This window comes from Camarhynchus parvulus, chromosome 7, assembly GCF_901933205.1.
Source record: "Camarhynchus parvulus chromosome 7, STF_HiC, whole genome shotgun sequence".
Classification (NCBI taxonomy): domain Eukaryota; kingdom Metazoa; phylum Chordata; class Aves; order Passeriformes; family Thraupidae; genus Camarhynchus; species Camarhynchus parvulus.
In genome coordinates, this window is record NC_044577.1 from 33,268,549 (window position 1) to 33,290,847 (window position 22,299).

Consider the following 22,299-nt stretch of genomic DNA (forward strand, 5'->3'; position numbering starts at 1 on the left):
AAGTAATGAATAAAGCAACAGCAAGGATTAGGGAGAAACAAAATACTGTGTGAAAATGCAGTGCTACAGGGATCAGCTGATGTACAGAAGGCCTTGAGAGATTTGCAAGGACATAAATATAAAAGAGGAGAAAAGAAAATTAAAAAAAATAAAACCGTTGTTAAATAGAACACAAATTAAATGGATTGTAAGTAAATGTGCATGGAAATGGGGAACAAAATATCATAAAGGGTTTGTGAAAAAAGCCCAAACACCCAGCTCACATCTCTGCTCCCTCACTTGCCTGGTGACCAGTTCCTGGCCCCTTTGGGGACATTTTTCTGCCCCAGTGTAACTCAGAGGTGCAGTTCTTTGATCCACAGGGCTCCTGTTGAGCTCAGACACATCTCTCCTGTGAAAGCAGAGAGCACAGCCCCTGTACCTGACAGACAGCCCACACTCAAACCATGCCTCACGCCCAAACAAGTGTCTCACTTGTGGCCAAATGCTGTCAAGGAGGTCAATTCTTAGAAAGAAAAACGAAAGCCATTAGGCTCAGCTTAACAGCCAGCACAATCTCAGGAAAGACAAACTGTGCCACATCTTTCTATCTCTTCTCTCCCCATGGGCAATTCTTTTTTTAGTTTTTTTTGTGGGGGTATAATTAATAGCTTAGGTATGAAAATAAAATTGTTTTGGGTTAAAAAACTTAAAAACAAAGTTTTCCTCAAAGTATAATTTACTTTTATAGGTTTTTCAAAAGATTGATCTTTTAATTTTCTCATCTTTTGAGTATATATCACATTAGGTCTGCCTCTATGTAGGAACTGCAATTTTAGCAAGCAATTAATCCATAAATGAGCTGTTTCAGAGTTTTAGGTATTGGGTATCACCCTTCAAAGGCTCTGTGCTGGCCTTGGATTACATCTCCATGTTTCCACAGACCTCAAAAGAAGCTCATTTTGCTGGCAGTCATTTAATTGAATTCCCCATAAATCACTTTGGAAAATCATGCTCAGGATAATCAGGCACAGGCAAAAAAAAGGAGGTAGTATTTCTAATAACTGTGTCACTGAGAGATACAATGACCTTTACATCCTTCAACACTGAACTTCTTGTTGCTTACCTTATTCCAAAGGAAAATACACAGCCACAGAAATTACACTTATTTGATCCTGGACCTCTTGCCAGGGCTTGCTGAGTTTCTGTGCAATAACAGGCCCATGATTCCTCCACATGTGGTTCTCATCTTTGACATAGAGTAGAAACATTGTGGTTTTGACATCATCAACCCCCGAAATTCATAATTAAAGATTTTGAATATTTTTCACCATGTGCAAAGGCAAAATGAAATCTAATTTTATGCATTACACTGCATTTTGTGTACTCAGATGGTGGCAAACTCGAGCACTTTGTTGAATAGAAGTGAAAATCTTGTATAAGGTTATTCTCTTACTATGCACTGAAGCATTTAAAAAACAAAGGAACTCTTCTTTCTTAAACTTTAGGTGCACCACACAAATCTTTTGCTATATATTTGCAAGGCAAAAATAATTCCTGGCACACCAGAAATGAGCTCACTTTACCAAAAATAATTCACTACAGTAAGAGTTAATGTAACAGTTTATATTTGAAGGTATAAATAACTGTTTAAATATCTGCATATGTATCATGCCAACTTCAGAATGATAATAAAATTCAGTCTTCAACTATTTTCTAAGGTAATTATATTTGGCTGAACAGGTTTGGGTGTTTGGACTATGTAAAGGACAATGCTAAAGAACTTTCAGACTGGAAACCAAAGTGAAATGAATACACAGAACAGAAAATAAAATAGAAAAACAAAGCGCAAAATGTAACTGAGCATTTTAGTCTTTAAAATGCTTTAAAGAAAATTAGCCGAAGCAAGTAATTCTATTCCCTGCCAAATTCCAATGTATACCCGAGTGTAGCAGGACATTTGCAAAATAATTACTTAAGAAAAATTGCTTTTTATTCAGAAAGCTGAAATTGTAGGCCCTTGCTTAATGAAGCTGCTGGGGGCCAAGCTGCTGTTGCCAGCCCTTTAGAGCTCAGGCAGCAGTGCCTGACTCACCAGGAATGAGAATCTCTACATTTCTGATTCAAGTTGCACAGACTCACACCTTGCTCTTTCCAAGATCCTTCTGTTCAGTCTGGTGCAAATTTTAGTTCCCATGGTGTTACCTGACACTGTCTAATCCCACCAAGTATTTAAAGTCACTCCCCCTGAAAAAAAAAAAGTGAATAAACTAATTTATGTAGAGAAGGCAAATGTTGTATCCCAGTGATGGGACAATGTGCTCATGCCTCAGAAGCAGCATTAGAGCCCACTGGGAAATTATAAAAAGGAATTGCCTCTAAATGTTCTCTGGAGCCTCAACAGCTCTGCCTATATGCTGGCTGTGGCAGGAAGTAAATGTAAAAACATCAAAGTTATCCCCTGGCCCCAGGGAAGTGCTCCCAGCAGCCAAAGATGGGGAGCCCAGAGGCAAAAGGAGCAGAATCAGTGGAGAGAAAGGCAGGAACATCCTCCAAGAATGATCCCACTCAGGATGACAACTGGGCATCATCAAGAGCAGCCCCAAACACCCCAGTGGAACAGGCTGAGTTCCTCCACACTGATGGCAGAGCAGGGTTTGTCTCACTGGGGTGCTTTGGGTAACCTTCCCAAAGGGCTTAGCGCCATGGACACCCATCCTTTCCAGACTGTTTGCTCTAATACCCCATTAACTATCAGAGCATCAGCAACCCCATCACCCCAGCAAAACCACATTTCCTGGAAGGGCTGAGCTCTCTGGTTTTCCAAATGATGGAGTAAGGAGAAAATGAGGTCAAAAGCTGAAGCCCAGGTCACAGCCATGAGATGTTTTCCAGGGGCCAACAGCAAACTCCCTGGATGGGATGAAGCCAGCAGCCCTGACAGGCTATGTGCCAGTAAATAGGATGGCAAAGGCTCAGCCACAATAAAAATGCCTTTATAAATCTTTTCTTTACCAGTGTTCACCAGCCACAGAAGCTTTGCCAGGGTAAACTGCAAGAAGAGCTTCAGTGGGAAGTGTGCTCTGTTTCAGGTCTGTAAAAATAGTATCAGGAAAGTTAATATTCCTTCAAAATATTAATCTTGTTCTGTCAGAAACATTTCTCACCAGCTAACATAAAAGCTGGCAATATTGTATTGCTGCATTAAGCATTTAACTTAATTTTATGTAAACTAGCAGCAGTTGGATAAAATTTGTTGACATTTGTCATTTTGCTGTGGTTCATTTCCTACAACAGCTTCAGAAGTTCTGCACTACTGATAGGAACAATCCTGATGCACAGAAAAAAAGGGAATACCCATTCATCATCTCAAATCAGATTAAATTAATATCTGGCCAGTAACATGTTCAAATATCTTGCTGAAAAATAGGTGTGAAGAAGTATTTTATATAGAAGATTGCTTGTTCAACAGTAACTACACACACCAAAATTCTGAAGAGTGAAAACACAAGACCACATTTTCCCCTCATGTCCAGCATTTTCTTCATTTACCTTTAGCAGCTTTATGGCAGTGCACCTTCAATGTATGCACATTATTTATTGAGCTGGGATTTTCCAAAGCTACTAAAGAGTGGTTTGGGATCCCAGCTTCTATTGAATTTCAATGAACCTACTCATAAAAGAATTAGGAGCTTTAGGAAATTTTATCTTTATTGTTTCATACCACAAGAGCAACATTGCATCCAATTATCTTTTCCTTTGCTGGTAAAAGAACTACAACAGAGGTACCCAATTAACAATTTTTAAGCTTCTGAAACTAGTCTGCCATAATTAGCATCCAGAGAATGAAAGGCACACTTTTAGCAACCAAAGTGAGACTCAAGCTTTTAAACAAGGCACTTCTGATTGCTGCATCTCTTTTGCTCCTCCAACTTCAGTTGAATCATGATTATAGACACTGACATTCCCTAAAATCCCACAGGAAGATAATTATCAGAAGTACTTTCAACATTCAACAATAAGGGTACATCTACTCAAACTACCAGAGACAGGGACCATTCAAATTTGATGATTTATTAACGGCAACCAGAGTTGCTTCAATGCAGGGCCAGTCAGCCACAAATAAATTGTGTGGGTGGAAGGTATGCAAACAGTATTTGGATAACATTTAGGAAAGCTCAAATACCAGAGCAACAGTGTCAGGATCACAAACAAAGGGCAGTTGAGGACAATAGGAGAGACAAGAGTTGCAGTCTGGCTGTGAGGAGTGAAATGCTTTCAGGATTTTGTTGCTGCTAAAATAAATGAGCATCAAGCACTTTTGGACTTGGCAGTTCCTTTTAGAGCGCTGCTCTGTTAATGGGAGATCTGATATTGTAGAGGTTTATTCCCTCTGGGTTATTTATGGCATTCAAGCAGTATTTGGGGTCATAGGGGGAAGCTGTGCTGCTGCAGAGCTCTGCTGCCTGTTCTGCCACACATGGATACAAAAGGAGCTCAGGGGAACCTCGTTCCAGACCTCAAGTGTCTCCTCACAGGGCAGCTGTCAGGTACTGTTACAGCATCTTTCTCTTATGGCTGAGAGACAGCAAGCAGCCTTTGCTGGAGCTGCTGCACTCGGCATTGCAATACCCAACCACAATCAGTGTGCACAGTTTCAAAAAGAAGCTGTAGGAAATAACCAACTTCTCTCCCTGCTCCTTTGTTTCACCTCGCCCTGGCAGAATGCATTCTGACAGAGAGGGGTTGTTGAGCTCAGATTTGAAAACAACACGCAAGCCAGATGAGTTCTGAAGCTGCAAACACACAGAAAAAGCCTTAAGTACTAAATGGAAGGAGTAATTTGCCAATGCACCTTTCAGATCTCAGCTCTGTTAGCAGGAGGCTGAGGAGAAAAGCAGGTAATAGCACATCACATCAAATATTTGTCTGGTTTCAGAAACCACAGTATTCCTTGGACATGGCTTACTTAGGATGAATATGTTATTGAGAGGTACAATTGTGGAATACAAAACACACATAAAAAATGTTTTAAACTGGATCTTTAAGATACAAAAAAATTAGTGAATTTCTCTACTTACAGTTGCTGAGATAGGCAAATACTTACAGCTTAAGACCAACACTAGTGGCAAGAATGGTAAAATAAGACAAAAAAATCCAATCAAAACACCAAAAAATAAAACAAACAACCAAAAAAGCCTCAAAAAACACCACTAAAGCCATCCCCAAGAAAATGAGTATTGCATTGATGTTTATAAGTGGTTACTGCCTACAGCACACAGTAGTGCAGTCAGTTAATGATACAAATATACAAATTGTGGTCAATGTTATGTTTTTAAACTCTATGCTTTTCAACAATGGCTTTGAGTTTTGTAATTGTCCCACTAAAATCACATTTCAGGTGAGTCTGCCGCCAGCCATTTTATTTTTCCTCTTAACAGAGCCCTGCCTCTGAACATTTGCATCAACCTCCTATCTGTAAAGCCAAACTGTCTGGCCAGATTCTGGGCTGTCTGATAAAGTTTTATTGATTTTCAGTGAGCTTGCTGATTTAGCCTACTGAAGAACCCAGCATCATCTGATTAGGTTGAGTAAATTGATTTTTGAATCCCGACTATTTGCAAAAAACCCATGAACAACCAAGAGACCACCCAAGAAGGCATAAAAATGACTTGGTCAAGAGTTTTATTAATACATTTTATATTTTTCAAAAATCAATTTTCTCATGAACAACTCTGGAACAGAAAAGCAACATAATTTGTTCACTAAATTATTCATTATAAGTTACTGAGGTACCTTGGTACTGTAAAAAACAGCATCTTCAGAGAGCAGAAAGAACTACAGCTGCTAAGAAATGGACTAGAGCACAAGTGTAGGTGCTGTAGGAGTTCACTTGTGATTTTAGCAAGCTGTTTGTGAGACCATTTAGAGGAAGGTGGGAAGTAGAAGGGGAACAGACTGGTGCTGGAAGCTTTCTGCTGCCTGAGAAGAACACACAGGATTTTGAGAGCCAGGACTCCCCCAGCACACCCCTGACAGCTCAAGGAAGTTGTGCCTGCACAGAGCCCTGCTCAAGCTTTTGCCAGCAGACACTGAATTTAACAATAAATAAGGTGCACACATTTCCCCCTTCTCTGTCCCATCCCAGATCTCCTTATAAACACAGGTTTGTGTTTGTAAAACCACTATGTTTGTGTTTATAAACACTAATGACCTACTAGATTGTAGGATTTCAGGTGGGTTCCTGAGGCAATTAGTAGATACAGGCATATCATGTGTGTTTGTACAGCCAAATAACTTTCAGGTTCCATTGCAAAACTTGGTTCAAACATCACCAGGAGATTGCTCACAAAGATATTTAGTTCCTGGATGTTTTCTGTAAATAGATGCTTGAGTGATGAGACTAATAAGACTTCTCATATTCTCACCATGGGAAAAGCTGCAACTTGAGAATTTCTCTCCTTTTCTAGACTTGGAAATCCCCACAGGAGAGAAGTTAAGAACTTCCACTTGCAGGAAAAGCTTTGATCAATGCTTGCACATTATTAGAACCCAGAAAACCCTATTACTAGGCACAAATCCACAGAAAATCAATCAAAATCCATTTGTTTACGGCTATGGGAACAACTAGCAATATCTGTCAGGCTACACCAAATAATTCATCATATGCAAGTCAAAAAAGAGCTAACAAATCCATCTAAAACAAACAAACACATGGCATTGTGCACAAAAACTGAATGTGCTGTATCCCTGGAATTAGCACCAAGGATCAAACATATCATAAGAATGTTTTTAATGTAATTTTTAAGTTTCTACAGACTCTGTGGTGCCAAGTATCAGCAGGAAAAATCAGGAGTGTTATATTATTTTTAATTAGAAACAATTTACCTAATGAAGCCAGAGTAGTCACACGTTTCAACAATTTGACAGAAGATTGTGCTGACTAAAACATACAGAACCATCCAGTGCAATACAAAATTGTGAGCAATTATGTAACAGAGTTTCACCCAATGCCCCAGCGCTGTCCCTTGGTGCTCACTCAGTCCTGGGCTGAGTTACACTGCGAGGGTGAGGGAGGGCAGCAGACCTGAGGCAATTATTGTCTCACACACTCAGCCGTGGCCCAGGTACCTCATTACCCAGCAGCTCCTCAGCAAAGGGCCATGGAAGGTGCAAAAGAATAAAGATTCAAGCACCTTCCTTCTCTATAACCAGAAAGGCCAGGGTGCTGACTCCTGCCTTTGGCTTAGGACAGCCTAAGGAAAGCATCTGACATAAACTGTTCACATTTGCAAAGGGAAAGGAGTTTCCAAGAGAACCATGCTGGTTGATGTTAGGAAAAGTGTAGACTCTCTTTCCCACTCCCTCCCCTTTTCTTCCAGCCATCAATAAACTCCAAATGCCATGTTTTTATTATGCCACAATTTTAAATGGAATTGCTGAATGCAGGTCTTACAAACCATGCGAAGTTCTCAAGAAGAAAATACCTGGGCATCCAGCAAACTCTTGGATTTGGAACTACATGGTGAATATCAGAAGGCAAGTTAAAAACTCTGTGTGTGACTCTTTGTGTGCTCCTACCTCAATATTCATTATTAGAAAAACTTCTACCTGCACATATCAACACTGTGCTTGAAAACACACATCAGAGAAGGGGGCAATCAGTCAGCAGTGCAGTAACAAAATCCCAGCTGTACCCAGCACTTCCCACTGCAGGATGTTGTGGCTGAGAACCCCACAGTGTGTGGAGGGTGGTTAATCAGAGCACCCTCGCCACAGCCCCCGAGGCAATTTTGTGATCAGTAGCAGAGAACAAGCTCTGGAGCAGGAAGGCTGCAATCAGCACTGCAGTGCTTGCCCAGACACAAATGGCTCCCAGACATCTTCAGCTTCTGTCCCTCATTTTAGACTCCTAAATACTGTCTGATGTTTGATATTTTTTTTTCTTTGAGCAGCAAACCCCATTTCCAGCCTTCCTGATTGTCAGTATTGCTTTGATACAAAATACATGGTTCTTCTCTTACATTAAGTGATTATCCTGGGGATAAAATCAGGAAATTCCCTCATTTTCCTCAGAACACAGGAAACAAGGGAACATTAAGATTTAATAACACCTCATCAGTAGTCTACAAGGCTGATAAGAAAAAAGTCTGTAAGGTTGTTACTCGGGTGTTCAAAAGCTCTTAGCCACATTAAAAACAAAAAAAAAAAAAACCCAAAAAGGTCTTCACTATAATTAAATATGCTTTATTAAAGCTTTCCATCATCTTCCTTTCTTTGTTTATTTCCCCCCTCACAGCTCTCACATCGTCTTTCATTTTTCCCTTTGATGTTTGTATGCTTTTCATATTTGTATTGAAAATATTTTGCACTCTTCCACCCCAGCTCCCCCTAAATGTACTGAGAGGAGCACATTTTCCTGTGCCTGACTCTGCCTGTCCCTCTGAGCCCATGGGCAGCTGGGGGAGAGCAGAGGGCACACATGCTCCAGTGCCAGTGCTCGTGACAGAATGGCACAAGAACAAAACACCTTCCATCCCATCCATTGCTTGTGTCTCTCACCCACACTAAGAATGTAACCTGCTCCCCTCAACCTGCTGTTCCTCAACAAGAACATCCATGCAGGATTGATCAAACAAAATGGAATCTGCCCTTCCAGTTGTATAGTCAGTGTGACTGAAAAGGTTTCAGTTTAAAGGGAGATGAAAGCAAAGAGCAGCTCCTCTCAGCTTTACTTACAGGTGTCTAAGGACTCATCAGAATCATCGGGACAGTCGGGCTCCCCGTCACACAGCCAGTGCCAGGACACACAAGTGACACCATCGTGGCACAGGAACTCCCCTACGTCACACGAGGGGTGCTCTTCTGGAAATGAGAATGGGTTAGAGTGAAATGGTTAAAGGTGAAGGGAAAAAATAAAATGGCACAATGAAAATCAAAAGTGGAGATAAAACGATTCAAAAAGCAAAAATCAAAGCGAATGATAGGAATGACATGAAGCAATAATTTAGTGGTATCTGATACCCTCACTTAGGGAGCTCTAAGATCCAGCTGAGGGTTCAGTGGGAGCTGCCCATCACCCTTCCAACCTGACAGGAACAACATCACCATGAACTACTTGTATGGAATAAAATTTTAAGAAAATCTGCTTTTCTCTATATATTTCAGCATGAAGTAAATTTGCTTACTAGATAGAAACCAACAAGATTTAATGGCATGTTACCAGCAAGGGAGGTTCCCAACTTGCCTCTCCTGCCACAGAAATTATTTTTAAATTGTTTCAAGTAATCAAATTTTCCAAGATGTATTTTTGCAAGCAAAGTTCTACTTAAAAAAACCCAAAAAAGTTCTACTTAAAAAAAAATCTATTTTCAACTATTTCCTTAGACACCTTTTAATGACCATATCCTTCCTCCATTTTATATAAAAATTATTTTATAGTTCACATGACAAATTAGCAAACAAAAAATTTAAAGTCAACACTGGGGCACCTTGAAAACAATGGCTTTTAAAAGAGGGCAATTCTGGAAGTTTGGCACACCCACTCTATCTGCTGCATTCAACCACCACAGCCTGATGTCCTTGAGATCTAGAGTTAATTAACTCAAGACTATTCCATCATTATTCAATGTAAAACTATTCTAATATTAATTAAAGCTCACAAAACCTCTGTGCAATATATTATATTCATTTTATCAATATATAAATTACAGTAGTGTCTTCCACAAGGTTACATTGCAGATTGCTGGGAAAAGGTTTCCTCATTATTCTTACACTGGCACAAGAGAGAAATAACTTCACTGGAGTCAATACTGCCACAAAGACATAAAACCAAGAATAAAGGAGGAGACAAAACCCAATCCACTCATAGATCTCTCCATTGGCTCAGTTCCTCCAAAAACCACGGGATGTATTACCACTAAAGGAAAAAAACAACAAAAATCCTTTATTAGAGTAATAATTTAATAATTTCCTGTGTGCAGGTCTCATTTCCAAGGTCAGATTCTCAACTACTGATGCCATTCAATTTCACAACAAGCCAAATTTGCAACTACTATGTAGATATATTTCATATTTCTTAAAATAACTGTATCACAACTTCTTTTAAGCCTGCAAGAACGAAAGGATTTTTGTTATATCTTAATTCCTTCCCCTCAACAGCAAAAATGAGCAACTGGATAATTAAGAGTGGAAGTTTACATGGAGTGGTTTTGCTTAAAGCTTTCAGGGAGATGATTAAAGGCCCTGCTTTGATAGCACATCTTGAAAAACCATCCTGGAAGTCAGAAAGAGGGAGGGAGTTTGGCAAGTTTTAGCATTTCAAAGATGTAGAGTAGTGTGAGAAACACACAGAAGAACTCTAAAATATTTGGTTTTAGAGTATGCTTGAAACCCATGATACATTTCTGCTTTTACAAGAGGATGAACTGTAATTTTCTGTGTAATGCACATCTGCTTCTAACAGACCTGGAAATATTAAAACTAGCATTGCCAAACATGTCCACTTATTTATTCAGCTCTGGAATGATTATTCCTCAGAGCAAAAAATAGTTGAAAATTCTTTCATTATTAAGAGTAACAAAATTATTTATTTATTTAGAGAGGCTTCTGAACTGACAGCTAAGTGGAAAATATTACCGAATAAATATAGAAACGTAAAGTTGTGAAAACACTTCTACAGTCAAGGTCACACAAGCAAATCTCCCCAAATAACTCCATGTACAGCACCTACAGAATAGAAATCTTGTCTGCAACAAAACCTGGCAGGGTGATTATCCCTTCCTCAGTGCAACTGCTTCTTTCAAACCTGCAGATGGTCACACATGTCTACACAAAAAAAATCTTGCATTTGCTTCTCTTTTGGGCAAAGTTTATTAAAATAGCCTAAGTAACCGGAGATAAAGAAGTTGTAAAAAGCAATTTCACATTGACCTCAGAGTTGAATGTTTGTACTTGAAAAAGGCTTATTTGCTACCTTTTTTAAAAAATGAAAAAATTAAGCTATTTCCATACTATTAACTTATTTCTTTCCATTTTATGCAACAATACAGAAATTATGGAGATCTAAGCTTTTTATATTATCTACCTTGAGAAAAACTTAGCAGAGTGAAAAAATCACTAACTTATAAAACACTTTGAAAAATAGATTTTGTTTAGCAGTTTAATATTACCTCAGGGTTTTATTGGCTCTGAAAGTGCTTTCTCAAATGTTTTTGTTTTGCATAACCACAGAATTATTTTTATTTTCAGCTGTTTTCTTTACAGAATGAATTTGACCAGTTAATTACAAACATGCACTAATTAGTGGGCTTTAAAAAAAATAAAACAAAAAATCACAACAACCCTCTTGCTGAAAAATAGTCATCTATGATGGCCCAGAAGTAAAACAGCTCTTTTCAGTGACATCTTTCTCTTTCTGTAATGTGTGAGCTGTGCAGGAAAGCTCCCAGCGGATGGGAAAATTCACGTTTTTAACATCCCAGTTGTCTGAGATGCAGAGCAGATGGTGAGAAATCATCCCTCTATGGGTAAATGAAAGCCTTGCCTCCCTAAGGATACTACTCCTATGCTCCCATCCTATGCTGCAAACACCTGGCAGTGCCTCTTAGAAGGAAAGTTTAAAAAAAGAAATAGAAAACCTGGTGCCTTTGTTTAAAGTCAATGTTCTCACAGCCAAAACCACGGTGATTTATTTTTTTTTAAGACAATTTTTTTTTAAAGAAGACGAAGCTCAAAATCTTCATTAGGAAAGCAACTATAATTACATTGTATGAAATTACATTGAACTTGGAAAATCAAAATTCCATTATGATGCTAAAAGAAAGAAAAAAAAAAAAAAAAGGAAGCAAATCAATCAACCAACCAGCACACAAGGCAGTGGGTGATGTCTGCCAGGACCAGGAATGCTCCTGGATTAAAAAGGCATTTGCCTCTGTAAACTTGCATTCAGCTCCTAAATAAGTAGGGATGAAGATTGCTGCCTGTGGTCACTGTTTAGGGTCATAGGGATCTGGATCTTTCCTATTTGAGGGAATGCAATGAAGAAAAGCATGTCAACAGATCTAAATGGGAAATAACATTTATATAATTGAGGGCTCTCCAGCTCCGTCACGAGACTGGAAACAATTTGCCGTGAATGTAATTAAGAACTGCCTTGGTCAAGGAACCAGGTGCCCAGAGAAGCTGCAGAATTCCAGAATTGTGCTTCCCATTTCCAGCAGTCCTTGCTTGGGCACTCTGTGGATCTGCCAGGCTCCTGCTGTGGCCCTGGTGACCCCCCCAGCCACTTCCATGGGAGCTGCTTGGTGCTCTGTCTTCCGAGCGCTTCCAGCTCCATCTGCCAAGAGCACCTGAGAGAGCCCAAAAAAACAAACCTCCCATATGGCAACACTCTTCAAAGAGCAAAACTCAGCCTAATAAAGTCTTGATCTGCTAAAGCAGGGAGCCTGCTCATTAGGCTTTCACTAAATATTCAGAAAAACCACATGTGCACGCTAACCCAAAAAGCACATTCCTAGAGAAGCTTTTGAAGGATATGATACAAGCACGATGGGAATGAATGCTCAAGGATTAGAGATCATCAGAACATCATATTTAAAAGCTTTTATAGTAATACCTTAAGATCCGTGAGAAGGAAGAATGCCTCACTAATTGATTTCATTTAATTTTGCACTTAAAAAAATATTTTCACTGTGTTTCAAGTGAAACAAACAAACAAAAAAAGCTGAAATTTTCAATTCTCTCTCCATTTTCAATGAAGAGGGCAAGAAAAGATGCACATAGAGTAGGGGGATGTGTGTGAGCATGCTTTCTTTTTCCACTTGAGAATGGTTAGATCAAGGAATGAACCATGAAATCCATGAATAAAAATGACAAACTGATAGACCTCCGCTGGTTTGTCCCTTTAGCTGCATACCCAGAAAAAAAATCATAGGAGAGAAAAGGAATTTCCTGCCAAAGTAGCCCCTTTTTGAGCAGGAATAGAACAGAAAGGCCAAAAGGAGTGGTCAGAAAGCTGCAATCCAGCTGTACACTTCCATTGGGATCCACTGGCATCACCTGTCTGTATGACCAGGAATTCTGGCAATGATAACAAATCCATCCTGCCATGTTTCGGGGATGTTACGCAACCAAAAACTTCCACTTTTAAGTTCTTAATTAGTTTTGCTTTGATTTTAATTAAGTTATCTTCATTGCAAGAGTTTAAGAACTCAGAACTATTTTTTCCCCCCTCTCAAAAGCATGTTTTCCATTTGGGATTTTCTTTGATCTCTCACTGAAACATGGGAGGGTTTCCATATTAATTTCAGCAAAATTTACTCCAAAGCTGAAAAATGTATTCTGGTAGTAATTTATGACAGAATTCATCACACACTAAAACCTAAATTACTGTAACTGAAAGGGAGATGTGAGGAAAAAGCATGCACAGCATTTCCTACTTATGAATTTCAGACTTTTTATATAACACTTTTGAAATCTTTCATACCTTTGGAGTTAAATCTACATTTTTAGAGCCCAGCACAGAGTAAAACATTTATGTTTTGGCCACACTAAACTACAGACAAAATCCTTGAGATTCGTCTTGCAAAACAGCAAACAGAGTTTTACATTCGGGGTATAAAAATATTATTATGATACCATTTATTTCTGTCTTACTTGGTTCAGTGTAATGCTGTGTTCAAAGTTATGACATTTTATTTACAGAACCCAAAAATCTCTCACAAGATCTACCAAGCCCTGATTTGTGCTTCCACAATGCAAAGGGGCTTAGAGAGCTGCTGGTGTGTTCACATGTAGCATTCTAAACAGGAATACAGATGTTCTATGTGTATTTATTCAGCTCTAGGCATTATAGTTATCACTTATTCAGCATTTACTAATCAGCTAATTGCTTTATCCATAAGCAAGGCTCACGCACAGGTACCTGTCAGTAAAAGCACCATATGCTCAGTTTAAGCCACATGTGTTTAAATTCCATGTGTAAACTTTCCTCAGTCTTCACATCTGCCATCCAGCAAGGTCACAGGCATCTTGTTTGGCATCTGTGGAGTGACACTGAACATCCTAGATCTCACTCCATAATATTCATGCTCAAATTCCTTATTTACACCACACAGCTGCAAGACTTCCTCATATTTTTTGGACTTGCTCTGTGTTACTATAATTCATGGATCAGATTAAGCAAATATTGAGAGAGGTCAGTACTAATAGGAAGATGAGAAACAACTATTGAATTATGAAAATCCTGGAGCATTTTTGGAAGTGGGCAGGTGATAAGTGTAGGGACTGTCTTGTTTCTTGGGTTTTTTGGCTCTTTCTTTGCCAAAAACATTTTTCCATTAAGAGGGGAGACACCAAGTTCCCTCCTGGATTTGAGCAAGAGAAGGTTATTCAAACTCAGCTTGGCACAATCTATGGACAGAGAAATTGAAGAAATACTAAGATAATGAGAAACACCCAAATATTCCTGAGCCAATTTTTATCTAATCAACAAAGGGTCACAGAAAAATACCTATCTCAGCAAACTACAAAATGACATGATAGTTAAGCTCCTTAATGGCTCAAAAATACCACAGAATAGCCAGGTGCCTCCTCTAACACAATAGAGACCCTAATAGAAACACATTACCTGCAATCCTGCCATTTGCCAATCCCTGCTCCCAGTAGCCCTACAAAGAAAGGAGGCTGAAGGCCAAACAAGCGCCCTCTGAACCTTTTCTTCACAATTATCCTTCACCTCCTTGAAAGCTGGAGGAAACATGCAAAGACATTCCCCAGGGTGAAGTGGTCCTTCTTTCCAAACAGCCTGACGTGGATTCAATGTAAATGTCAGGGTGGAGGGTCAAAGTGACCATCACTTATCCCTCTGTGTGTGAGGAGTCACAAGCCCTGTAGCAGAGTCAACAAGGTGCCCTTTCAGCTGCTGACAGCCAGTGCCAGGGTGAACATGAGCAAAAATGTTCTCGCTTGTGGAAAGCCTTCAAAGGCTCCCACTGAAACAACCCTTCTTTCTTCCCCATGTCAGAGAAAAAAATGACTTTGAAAAAAGCATTTATATGGAATATGAAAACCTCTGAGCCTTTCCACTACCTTAGCCTGTATTATCATAGTGTGCTCATAAAATTGTAATTTCATTTCCTATTTGACAGGAAAAAATGTTTGCAAAATAACTTGAAAAAGTTAATAAATATACAGGAATAAAAAATAGGTTTTTATAAGGGATGGCAAGTATCTTAGAAAGACCCTTCACAGGAGCTCTTATATAAGAACCCTTCCTATACACTTGGATGTCACAGACACATTTTATGAAAAATCCTTTCCTTAGGACTTTTTCTCCTGAGAAGCTGAAAGGCCTCAGAAACAAAATGCAAACAATGATTATCTGCTGCTGTGGTATGCAACAGGTGCATCTCTGATCGGTCTCATGTGGTTGTTTCTAATTAATGGCCAATCACAGTCCAGCTGTCCAGACTGTCTCGGTCAGTCACAAGCCTTTGTTATCATTCCTTTTCTATTCTTAGCTATCCTTCTGATGAAATCCTTTCTTTTATTCTTTTAGTATAGTTTTAATATAATATATATCATAAAATAATAAACCAGCCTTCTGAAACATGGGGTCAACATTCTCGTCTCTTCCCTCATCCAAAGACCCCTGTGAACACCACCACATTTGGATAAGCAACACAAACTTTCACATGAAAAAGGAATTCTAGGAGCCATGACTTGAACAACACATTTCTTGTACACAGACGTGTTCCCTGCTTCATCAGGAGGCTCAATGGAGAAAACACTGAGGTTTTCAGCTGCTCCCAGGATCAAACCTCCAGAAGGTCTGACAGGCAAACTCCTGAAGAGCACAAGGAATGAGCAGACGGATGGGGACTGAGGACAAGTCACCCGGCGCGATTTCAAACCCAGCGCGCCACAGTGTGTCACTCGCTGTGCCTCCAAGCAGGACTTCAAATGAATCTTTTTCATCTCCTAGTTCTTGGAATTTAGATATTTCCAACTTACACTTCTTCCTTCACTGAGCTGTAAAGCTTCCAAATTCAATTATAACATTTCCACAACAAAATTGCTTCTTTTTCTTAAAGTGGGATGGAAATCCCAACTTGAGACAGATTATTTAAATAAATGCCACACAAAATATTTTCTCTTTTGAAGGCTGAAACATTCGTTACATAGCTTATTACAATACCTTTGATAAGCCCTCTGCTGAGCAGATGTTCTATCATCGTGAATTTTCACATATAAACGTTTTTAGCAAATACTAAAAGATAATTAATTTAGATAAATTTCATCTATCAAAGGGTAATCAATGATGTCATTGTTTTAATTTGGTAGTTTTCTTACCATGTAAAACATAACAAAGCCATTTCACTTGAATATACTTCAAACTGTAATAGAATGACATCTGTCTACACAAGGAAGGAAAAGCACATAAACTGTTGAGATATTTTAAGATACTGGGAACATTATGGGAATATTGAAAAGAAAAAAATAGGCTCTACTTACCCTCACTTTGAATAAAAGTAAAGTTATCAGTTTTCTTTTAAAGCACAGATAATTTTATGAGGGAAAGATATAGATAGGTAAGATCTAGGTGTCTCAGATGACTGCATAATTGGGAAAACAAAGTTATACTGAGAAAACAGAGAAAATAAGTTACCATAAAGGATTAAAAAATTAAAAGCAGTAAGGAAGGAATTATAAAGCATCTGGATTGAATTGAACCATCTTCTTTACTTTCTCTTTTATTTCCCTGGAGGAAGATGTTGAGGCTGTGTTAGCATTGCTGCTTGATTTGCTTGCTTGTTTTAGGACTCAAGCAAAAATTTTATTCCTTTTGCCATACCCAAAAATTCATCTTGGATAGGATACCAAAAAAGTTAATCCTTAAATCAGATAATCTTCTACCAGCTGAATGGTTTGTTCTCATGAAGCTCCCCAGTCCAGCTCCCTCACAGGTTGTCCATGCAGCTCTTGGATGCAGCAGTGGAATTCCTGCCCTGCCTGGCTCCTCTTCCAGCAGATCCTGTATCTGCTCCAGCAGGCTCTGATCCCATTTACCCAGATTCTGCTCTAGAGCAGCAGCACGGGACCATCCATCCTCCCTGCCCACTGCTGTGTCACTCCAGTGCCACCACTGAGTGCTGCCTGCTCTGCTCAGCACCATCAGTGTCCCCAGACAGGGTGGGGCTGATGGACGGCAGCGCTGAATTATCCTGCAGTAGTTAACACAAAGGGCTGGGGGGGACACAGGGAGGAGATTCCAACTTGCACACAGTTTAACAGCACAAATAAAACACAGAATTTTCCAGAAGATGCCAAGGCTGGAGAAGTGAGAACCAAACTCTTGGAGAAAACCTTCTCAGAAGGCAATGCATTCATTTTTGCAGCTCAAAAGGAAGGAAGCCGTGTCCTACCCTGCCAGGAGAGCCAAGCCTGCTGTCACTAAGCATTGCTCAGAATGCTCCCACTTGAAATGACACAAAATAATGATGAACAGGTTTCAATAGCAGATGGAAGCCTATTACATAATTCGGTTTTAATGACCAGAGAAATCTTAAATATGACGGGTTTGTTTTCTGCAAGAAGAGACTTATATTAAATGGAACAGCCAAATCTGCTTCCGTAAGCAACTGCATATGTTTAATACACATTTGTTTTATATTAGGATAATTAATCTACAGGGAAATGGTGTTAAATAATAAGATAACTTTAAACTATACTTAGTTATTAAAAGCGTGAAAGAACTAGGGGAAAACCAGGCTAAAATTCCTTTCTAAATAGTGTCTATATAAAGAGCTAGAAGGAAAATCTCATTACCAGGGTAAACTATTTTATTCAGGTTGGATGTCACCAAATATTAAAAATATAATAGTCATATTAGAAACTTGTAACTAAAATAATCTGTTTCCCATATAAACCTTTAAAAAATTACTCTCATCCTACACATTTATGCTGGGCCCTACTGAAATTGTATCCATTATTTTAAATAACTACAATCAACAGTTCTAAGTTAAATTGTAAGAATTAAGTAAAAGGCACACCAAAGGGTCACTTAATATAGATTTAATTGCAATTTAACAGTTGAGAAAGTAGTTACAATTGTGATCTTCTGCAGTTCAGGTCTGACTTTCTTGATAGCATGATCCAAGACCGATAATTTAAGGTGTAATTTGGAAATGCATACACTGAATAATAATTTTCACACCACTAGAGAGCAATGTATTGTGATATTAGGTGCTGCTATCAGTAGGTCTTCAATGTGATTTTCAGAACAGGCAAAAATATTATTCACAGGCAGCAAGACACAACATTTAGCAAAAGGTTTCTGCTAAAATATTTTAAATGGTATTTTGCAGGGCAGCTTGCATTTCACCCAAAAAGTCCACGCTACAAAGAAGGATCAAAGTAAAAAGTAAAAGACAGATGTGACATCAGCCTGGTGTCACTCAGCTACCTACAAACAAGTGGTGAAACCCTCTCTGCTTGGATTTATTGCCCCACTGTGAGTGACCACAGGCAGGATTAATGAGCCCATCCACCCACTGGCTCCTCAGAAACAAGGAGGAAATGGCCCAAGCCTCACACTAAGGAGAGGAGTTGGATTGATAAAAGGATGAGAAGATGATTACAGACTTCAAGTCTGGACTGATAACAAAACCCTTTTTTTTTTTTTTTAAGGGAGCCGAGAGTCACCTTTCTCTGTCAAGAGCTTTGCTGCAGGAACAAGCTCTTGTCCTAAGTTGCATTCTACAGTCACCACTGGTTCATCATGCAAGGAAAACCAAGTACTACTGCTCAAAATTATTAAATGTTACTAAAAAAAAAACCATAAACCACTTATCTACAGATGTTAAAAAAAAAAATTTAAAACAATTATATGTAAATTAAACATTGAATTATTCAAAGGCAAACAAAATCCAAGGAACCATCAGTTTGGATAATTATTCCTTTGATTTATTAAGATAATGTCTATTATAATTCTGTAAAAAAACAGTTATCAAAACAGATACAAGGGAAACAGACAACTATGGATATGTTATCAAGCAACTTGGTCAAAATAATTTTAAAAGTTTCTAGCCAAGACATTTGGACACTTGACAAAAATTGAAAGACCCCCACATATCCTTATGGAGGAAACATTTAATTCAAAGGCAGCATTCCTGTGGGAAGGCTTTCCTCAGCTACTGCTTTTTCAAATCCCTGCCATCCCTGAGGCTATTTGTGTCACACAGGATGATCAAGAGAAACAGGCAATTAGAAAATTAAAGACAGTATCAGGAACAGAATCGATAGGATGGGATGCAGGATTACACACAGAGTAAATGTTTTAGTTGCACAAAAACCAAGGAAGAAATAATTTAATTTTTGATGTAACTGCTTTCTTCAATCAATCCTGGAGTCTGGGGACTGAAGGGTGGCCAAGAAAACTTTTACTTTTAAGAAATTCCACCACGGTCATGGAAATGAGGCTCATAACCCTGATGTGCTGAACAAGGAGTTGGTGGACACCTGAACAAATATGACAGACCCAGGTTTCATAGGGGAAGTTCTCACCACAGAACAGGCTGGAGGAAATCCATCATAAATACAGACTCAGGGTCCTCTCTGTCCCCTCTCTATCCAAAAATCTCTAAGTTATTTTTGAGACTTTCCATATGTGAGGAAACGATAATTACAATTTAAATGATGGCTGAGGAGGCAGGAAAGGAAATAAAGAACTTCATATTCAGAAAAAATCGGTCATCTTTAAATAGAAACTAAAAGGCATGGGACAGGTGGTAAATTCAGGATCAAACCTGCAGATGGAATAATTTTAGCAGGTCAAAAGATGATGGATGTTTAACCTTTGTTAGCAATAGCAGATTTGACTTCATCAGCAGGGGTGCTGAGGATTTTATTACCGGCTTTGTGAGCTGCAGAGATTGTGAAGAGAAAATTAAGCCCTGGTTTTACCACACAAAAAAGTGAACAAAGACTCTCTTTGCATTGAGCTGCTTTGCCTCTAAATGCTGATTCCAGCTCCCCCTTAACTGATTTCATGCATATCGAGGGCGAGCCATTAGTTTATACTGTAAAATACCTAAAATCTTGTCAACTGTCACTTCCATGGTTGTCCCCAGCTACATCCAGGTGCTGCAAAAACTCAAACTATGTCTGCTGGGATTATTAAACAAACACTACAGAGTGTTCTGTAGACTAAACCCTAATTAGGTACAATGTCGGTATTGTAAAAGCACAGTAATTATGGCCCTGCTTGTTCTACTAATTTCCTCAGCACTAAGAATGTAAATTCTCACAGCTAACATGAAAGTGGTAGTTTTCAGTTCAGAAATCTCCTCTCTTCTGATGGGGAAAAAATGCTTCTGTAAAAATAACAAAGCCAGCAGACTCCACTGAATATATATATATGTATGCATATATATAAATTTAAAAACTCCATGGGACTTTGGATCAGGCCACAAGTAAGGAGCTTTTACATCCCTGTGCAAAATGGACCACTTAATAGAGTTAAGTGACACTCATCTTTATACCATCTCCTCCCCTGAGAACAGAGTAACAGCAGCCGCCTACACAGAAAAAACAATATTAGAAAGCATGTATTTTTAGCAACTTTAATTATATTCTAGCATATTTAATTATATTCGAGCAGCAGGAAAGAAAGAGATGCAGAAGCGTACAAGCAGGCAATTTTCCCCAGAAGACAGACACAGCTTCAGAGCTCTGCAGCACAATGATTTCACTTGTGAGTGGGCTCAAGTCAGGGAATTACTGAGGGGACTGCTCTGTTAGTGCTGCACTGGTTTATCCTTAACAATTCCTGCAGAATGTATGTGCACACCCTCCAGAAAGAGATAGTTTGGCTTGATCTATGACCACAGCAATAACAATACTTCTTAAGTGTTTTTTTTTTAGCGGCATCCATTTCCAAGTTTCCCCCAGCTGGTGGTTTGTTAAGAACAGTTCTCTGTACTTTAAGGCATAGAGGTAAAAAACCAGTTTTACCTCTCAAATCCACTGCTGTTAAGAAGCTGTGGACCTGAATGCCAGCCTAGATTGTGCAATATTGTTAATATTTTTAATAAGCATCCAAAGCAAATGATATTCCAGCAATGTAATGGTCAAAAGTCCCAAGGGAGAACCAGAGAAATGGGGTTCTGAACTAACCCAGTTGATGAACTCAAGTAAATTCTTTCAATACACTAAAGGAGCAGCTTTTCTGGGCAGTAGGCTGAGGGAAAATACAGGACAAAACATTCAAATCACTACTGCTGCTGATTATATGTAATCAGACTTTCATCATACCTATTGCTTTTGCTGTGTGCAGGGCATGATGGATCATTTAGATTGCATTTAAGATGCAAGTGAAGAAAAGAGCTTCATCCCATTCATAAAGAACACATTTTCCTGCTGCAAAGTCCGTGCCTCTCCCTGAACAGCTCAAATAACTGCAGGATTTGAAAGAAGCTGAGCTTAGGAAATATTTACATCACAAAGGTAAATGTTTAGATTGGTGGTTTAGTGCAATATTAGTTTGGGGAAATAAAGCCTCATTTCTTGACTGTGAAGGGAGGCAGTTGTGGAGGTGCTGAAGGGCACCTGCATTGCTCAGAGCTGCTGCCTCTGTGTCCAGCCCAACCTGAGGCAGCTCCACGTTTTTAGGATATCAGAGATTTAAAACCTGCAATAGAAAATTACTTTCATAGCAAGCAACAGAGCATCCCATGCATGTTACATTTTCAGGGTGGATGTTATCAGTGTAGACAAAATTACACCCACACCAGAGACTTTCTATTGTAGAAATAAATAACCAGTGAAAGAAACCCTTGCTCAAAATGCCATTGCTTTAAAGAACTGCATTTAAATGCATGAGTTTTACAACCACTATTAAAATAAGTGTTAATAAAAACCACACACTTAGAGCATATGAATATACATTCTTGTGGGGGTGTCTATTACAGCTTCAAGGACCAGCACCAGAAGTAAATACTCCCCAGGTGGCTCAGCCCACTTTCAGCTGAGACAGGGGAAGGATCTGTGAAGATTCCTTCCCACTCTTATTTAAGCAAAACGGAAAGAATTTAAAGCCTGGCAATCAATAACCCAGGCAGAGGCCACCTGCACGATGGGTATAAACATTTTACAGTGCCATTAACACATCCCTGTGCACTTCAAAACTGAACCTTGATGTATTCTTTAATAATCCAGGAGGATTATAATGCTGACGGCAAGTTCTTAGCAAATGAAGTTGTGCTCACTCAGGAATACTTTTTGTCTAAAACTCTGCCAGGAACACGTGCTCTGCTATAT

General features: G+C 39.0%; 1 protein-coding gene across 5 annotated transcripts in view; it reads right to left on the reverse strand.

The window, feature by feature from the left end:
* LRP1B (LDL receptor related protein 1B) overlaps nucleotides 1-22,299 on the reverse strand; it is a 634,192-nt gene that overhangs the window by 464,616 nt on the left and 147,277 nt on the right. For all 5 annotated transcript variants that reach the window (XM_030951951.1, XM_030951950.1, XM_030951947.1 and 2 more), the window contains exon 2: nucleotides 8,719-8,844. In XM_030951951.1, coding sequence (XP_030807811.1) covers nucleotides 8,719-8,844 — 126 coding nt within the window. The remainder of the gene's footprint in view (nucleotides 1-8,718; nucleotides 8,845-22,299) is intronic.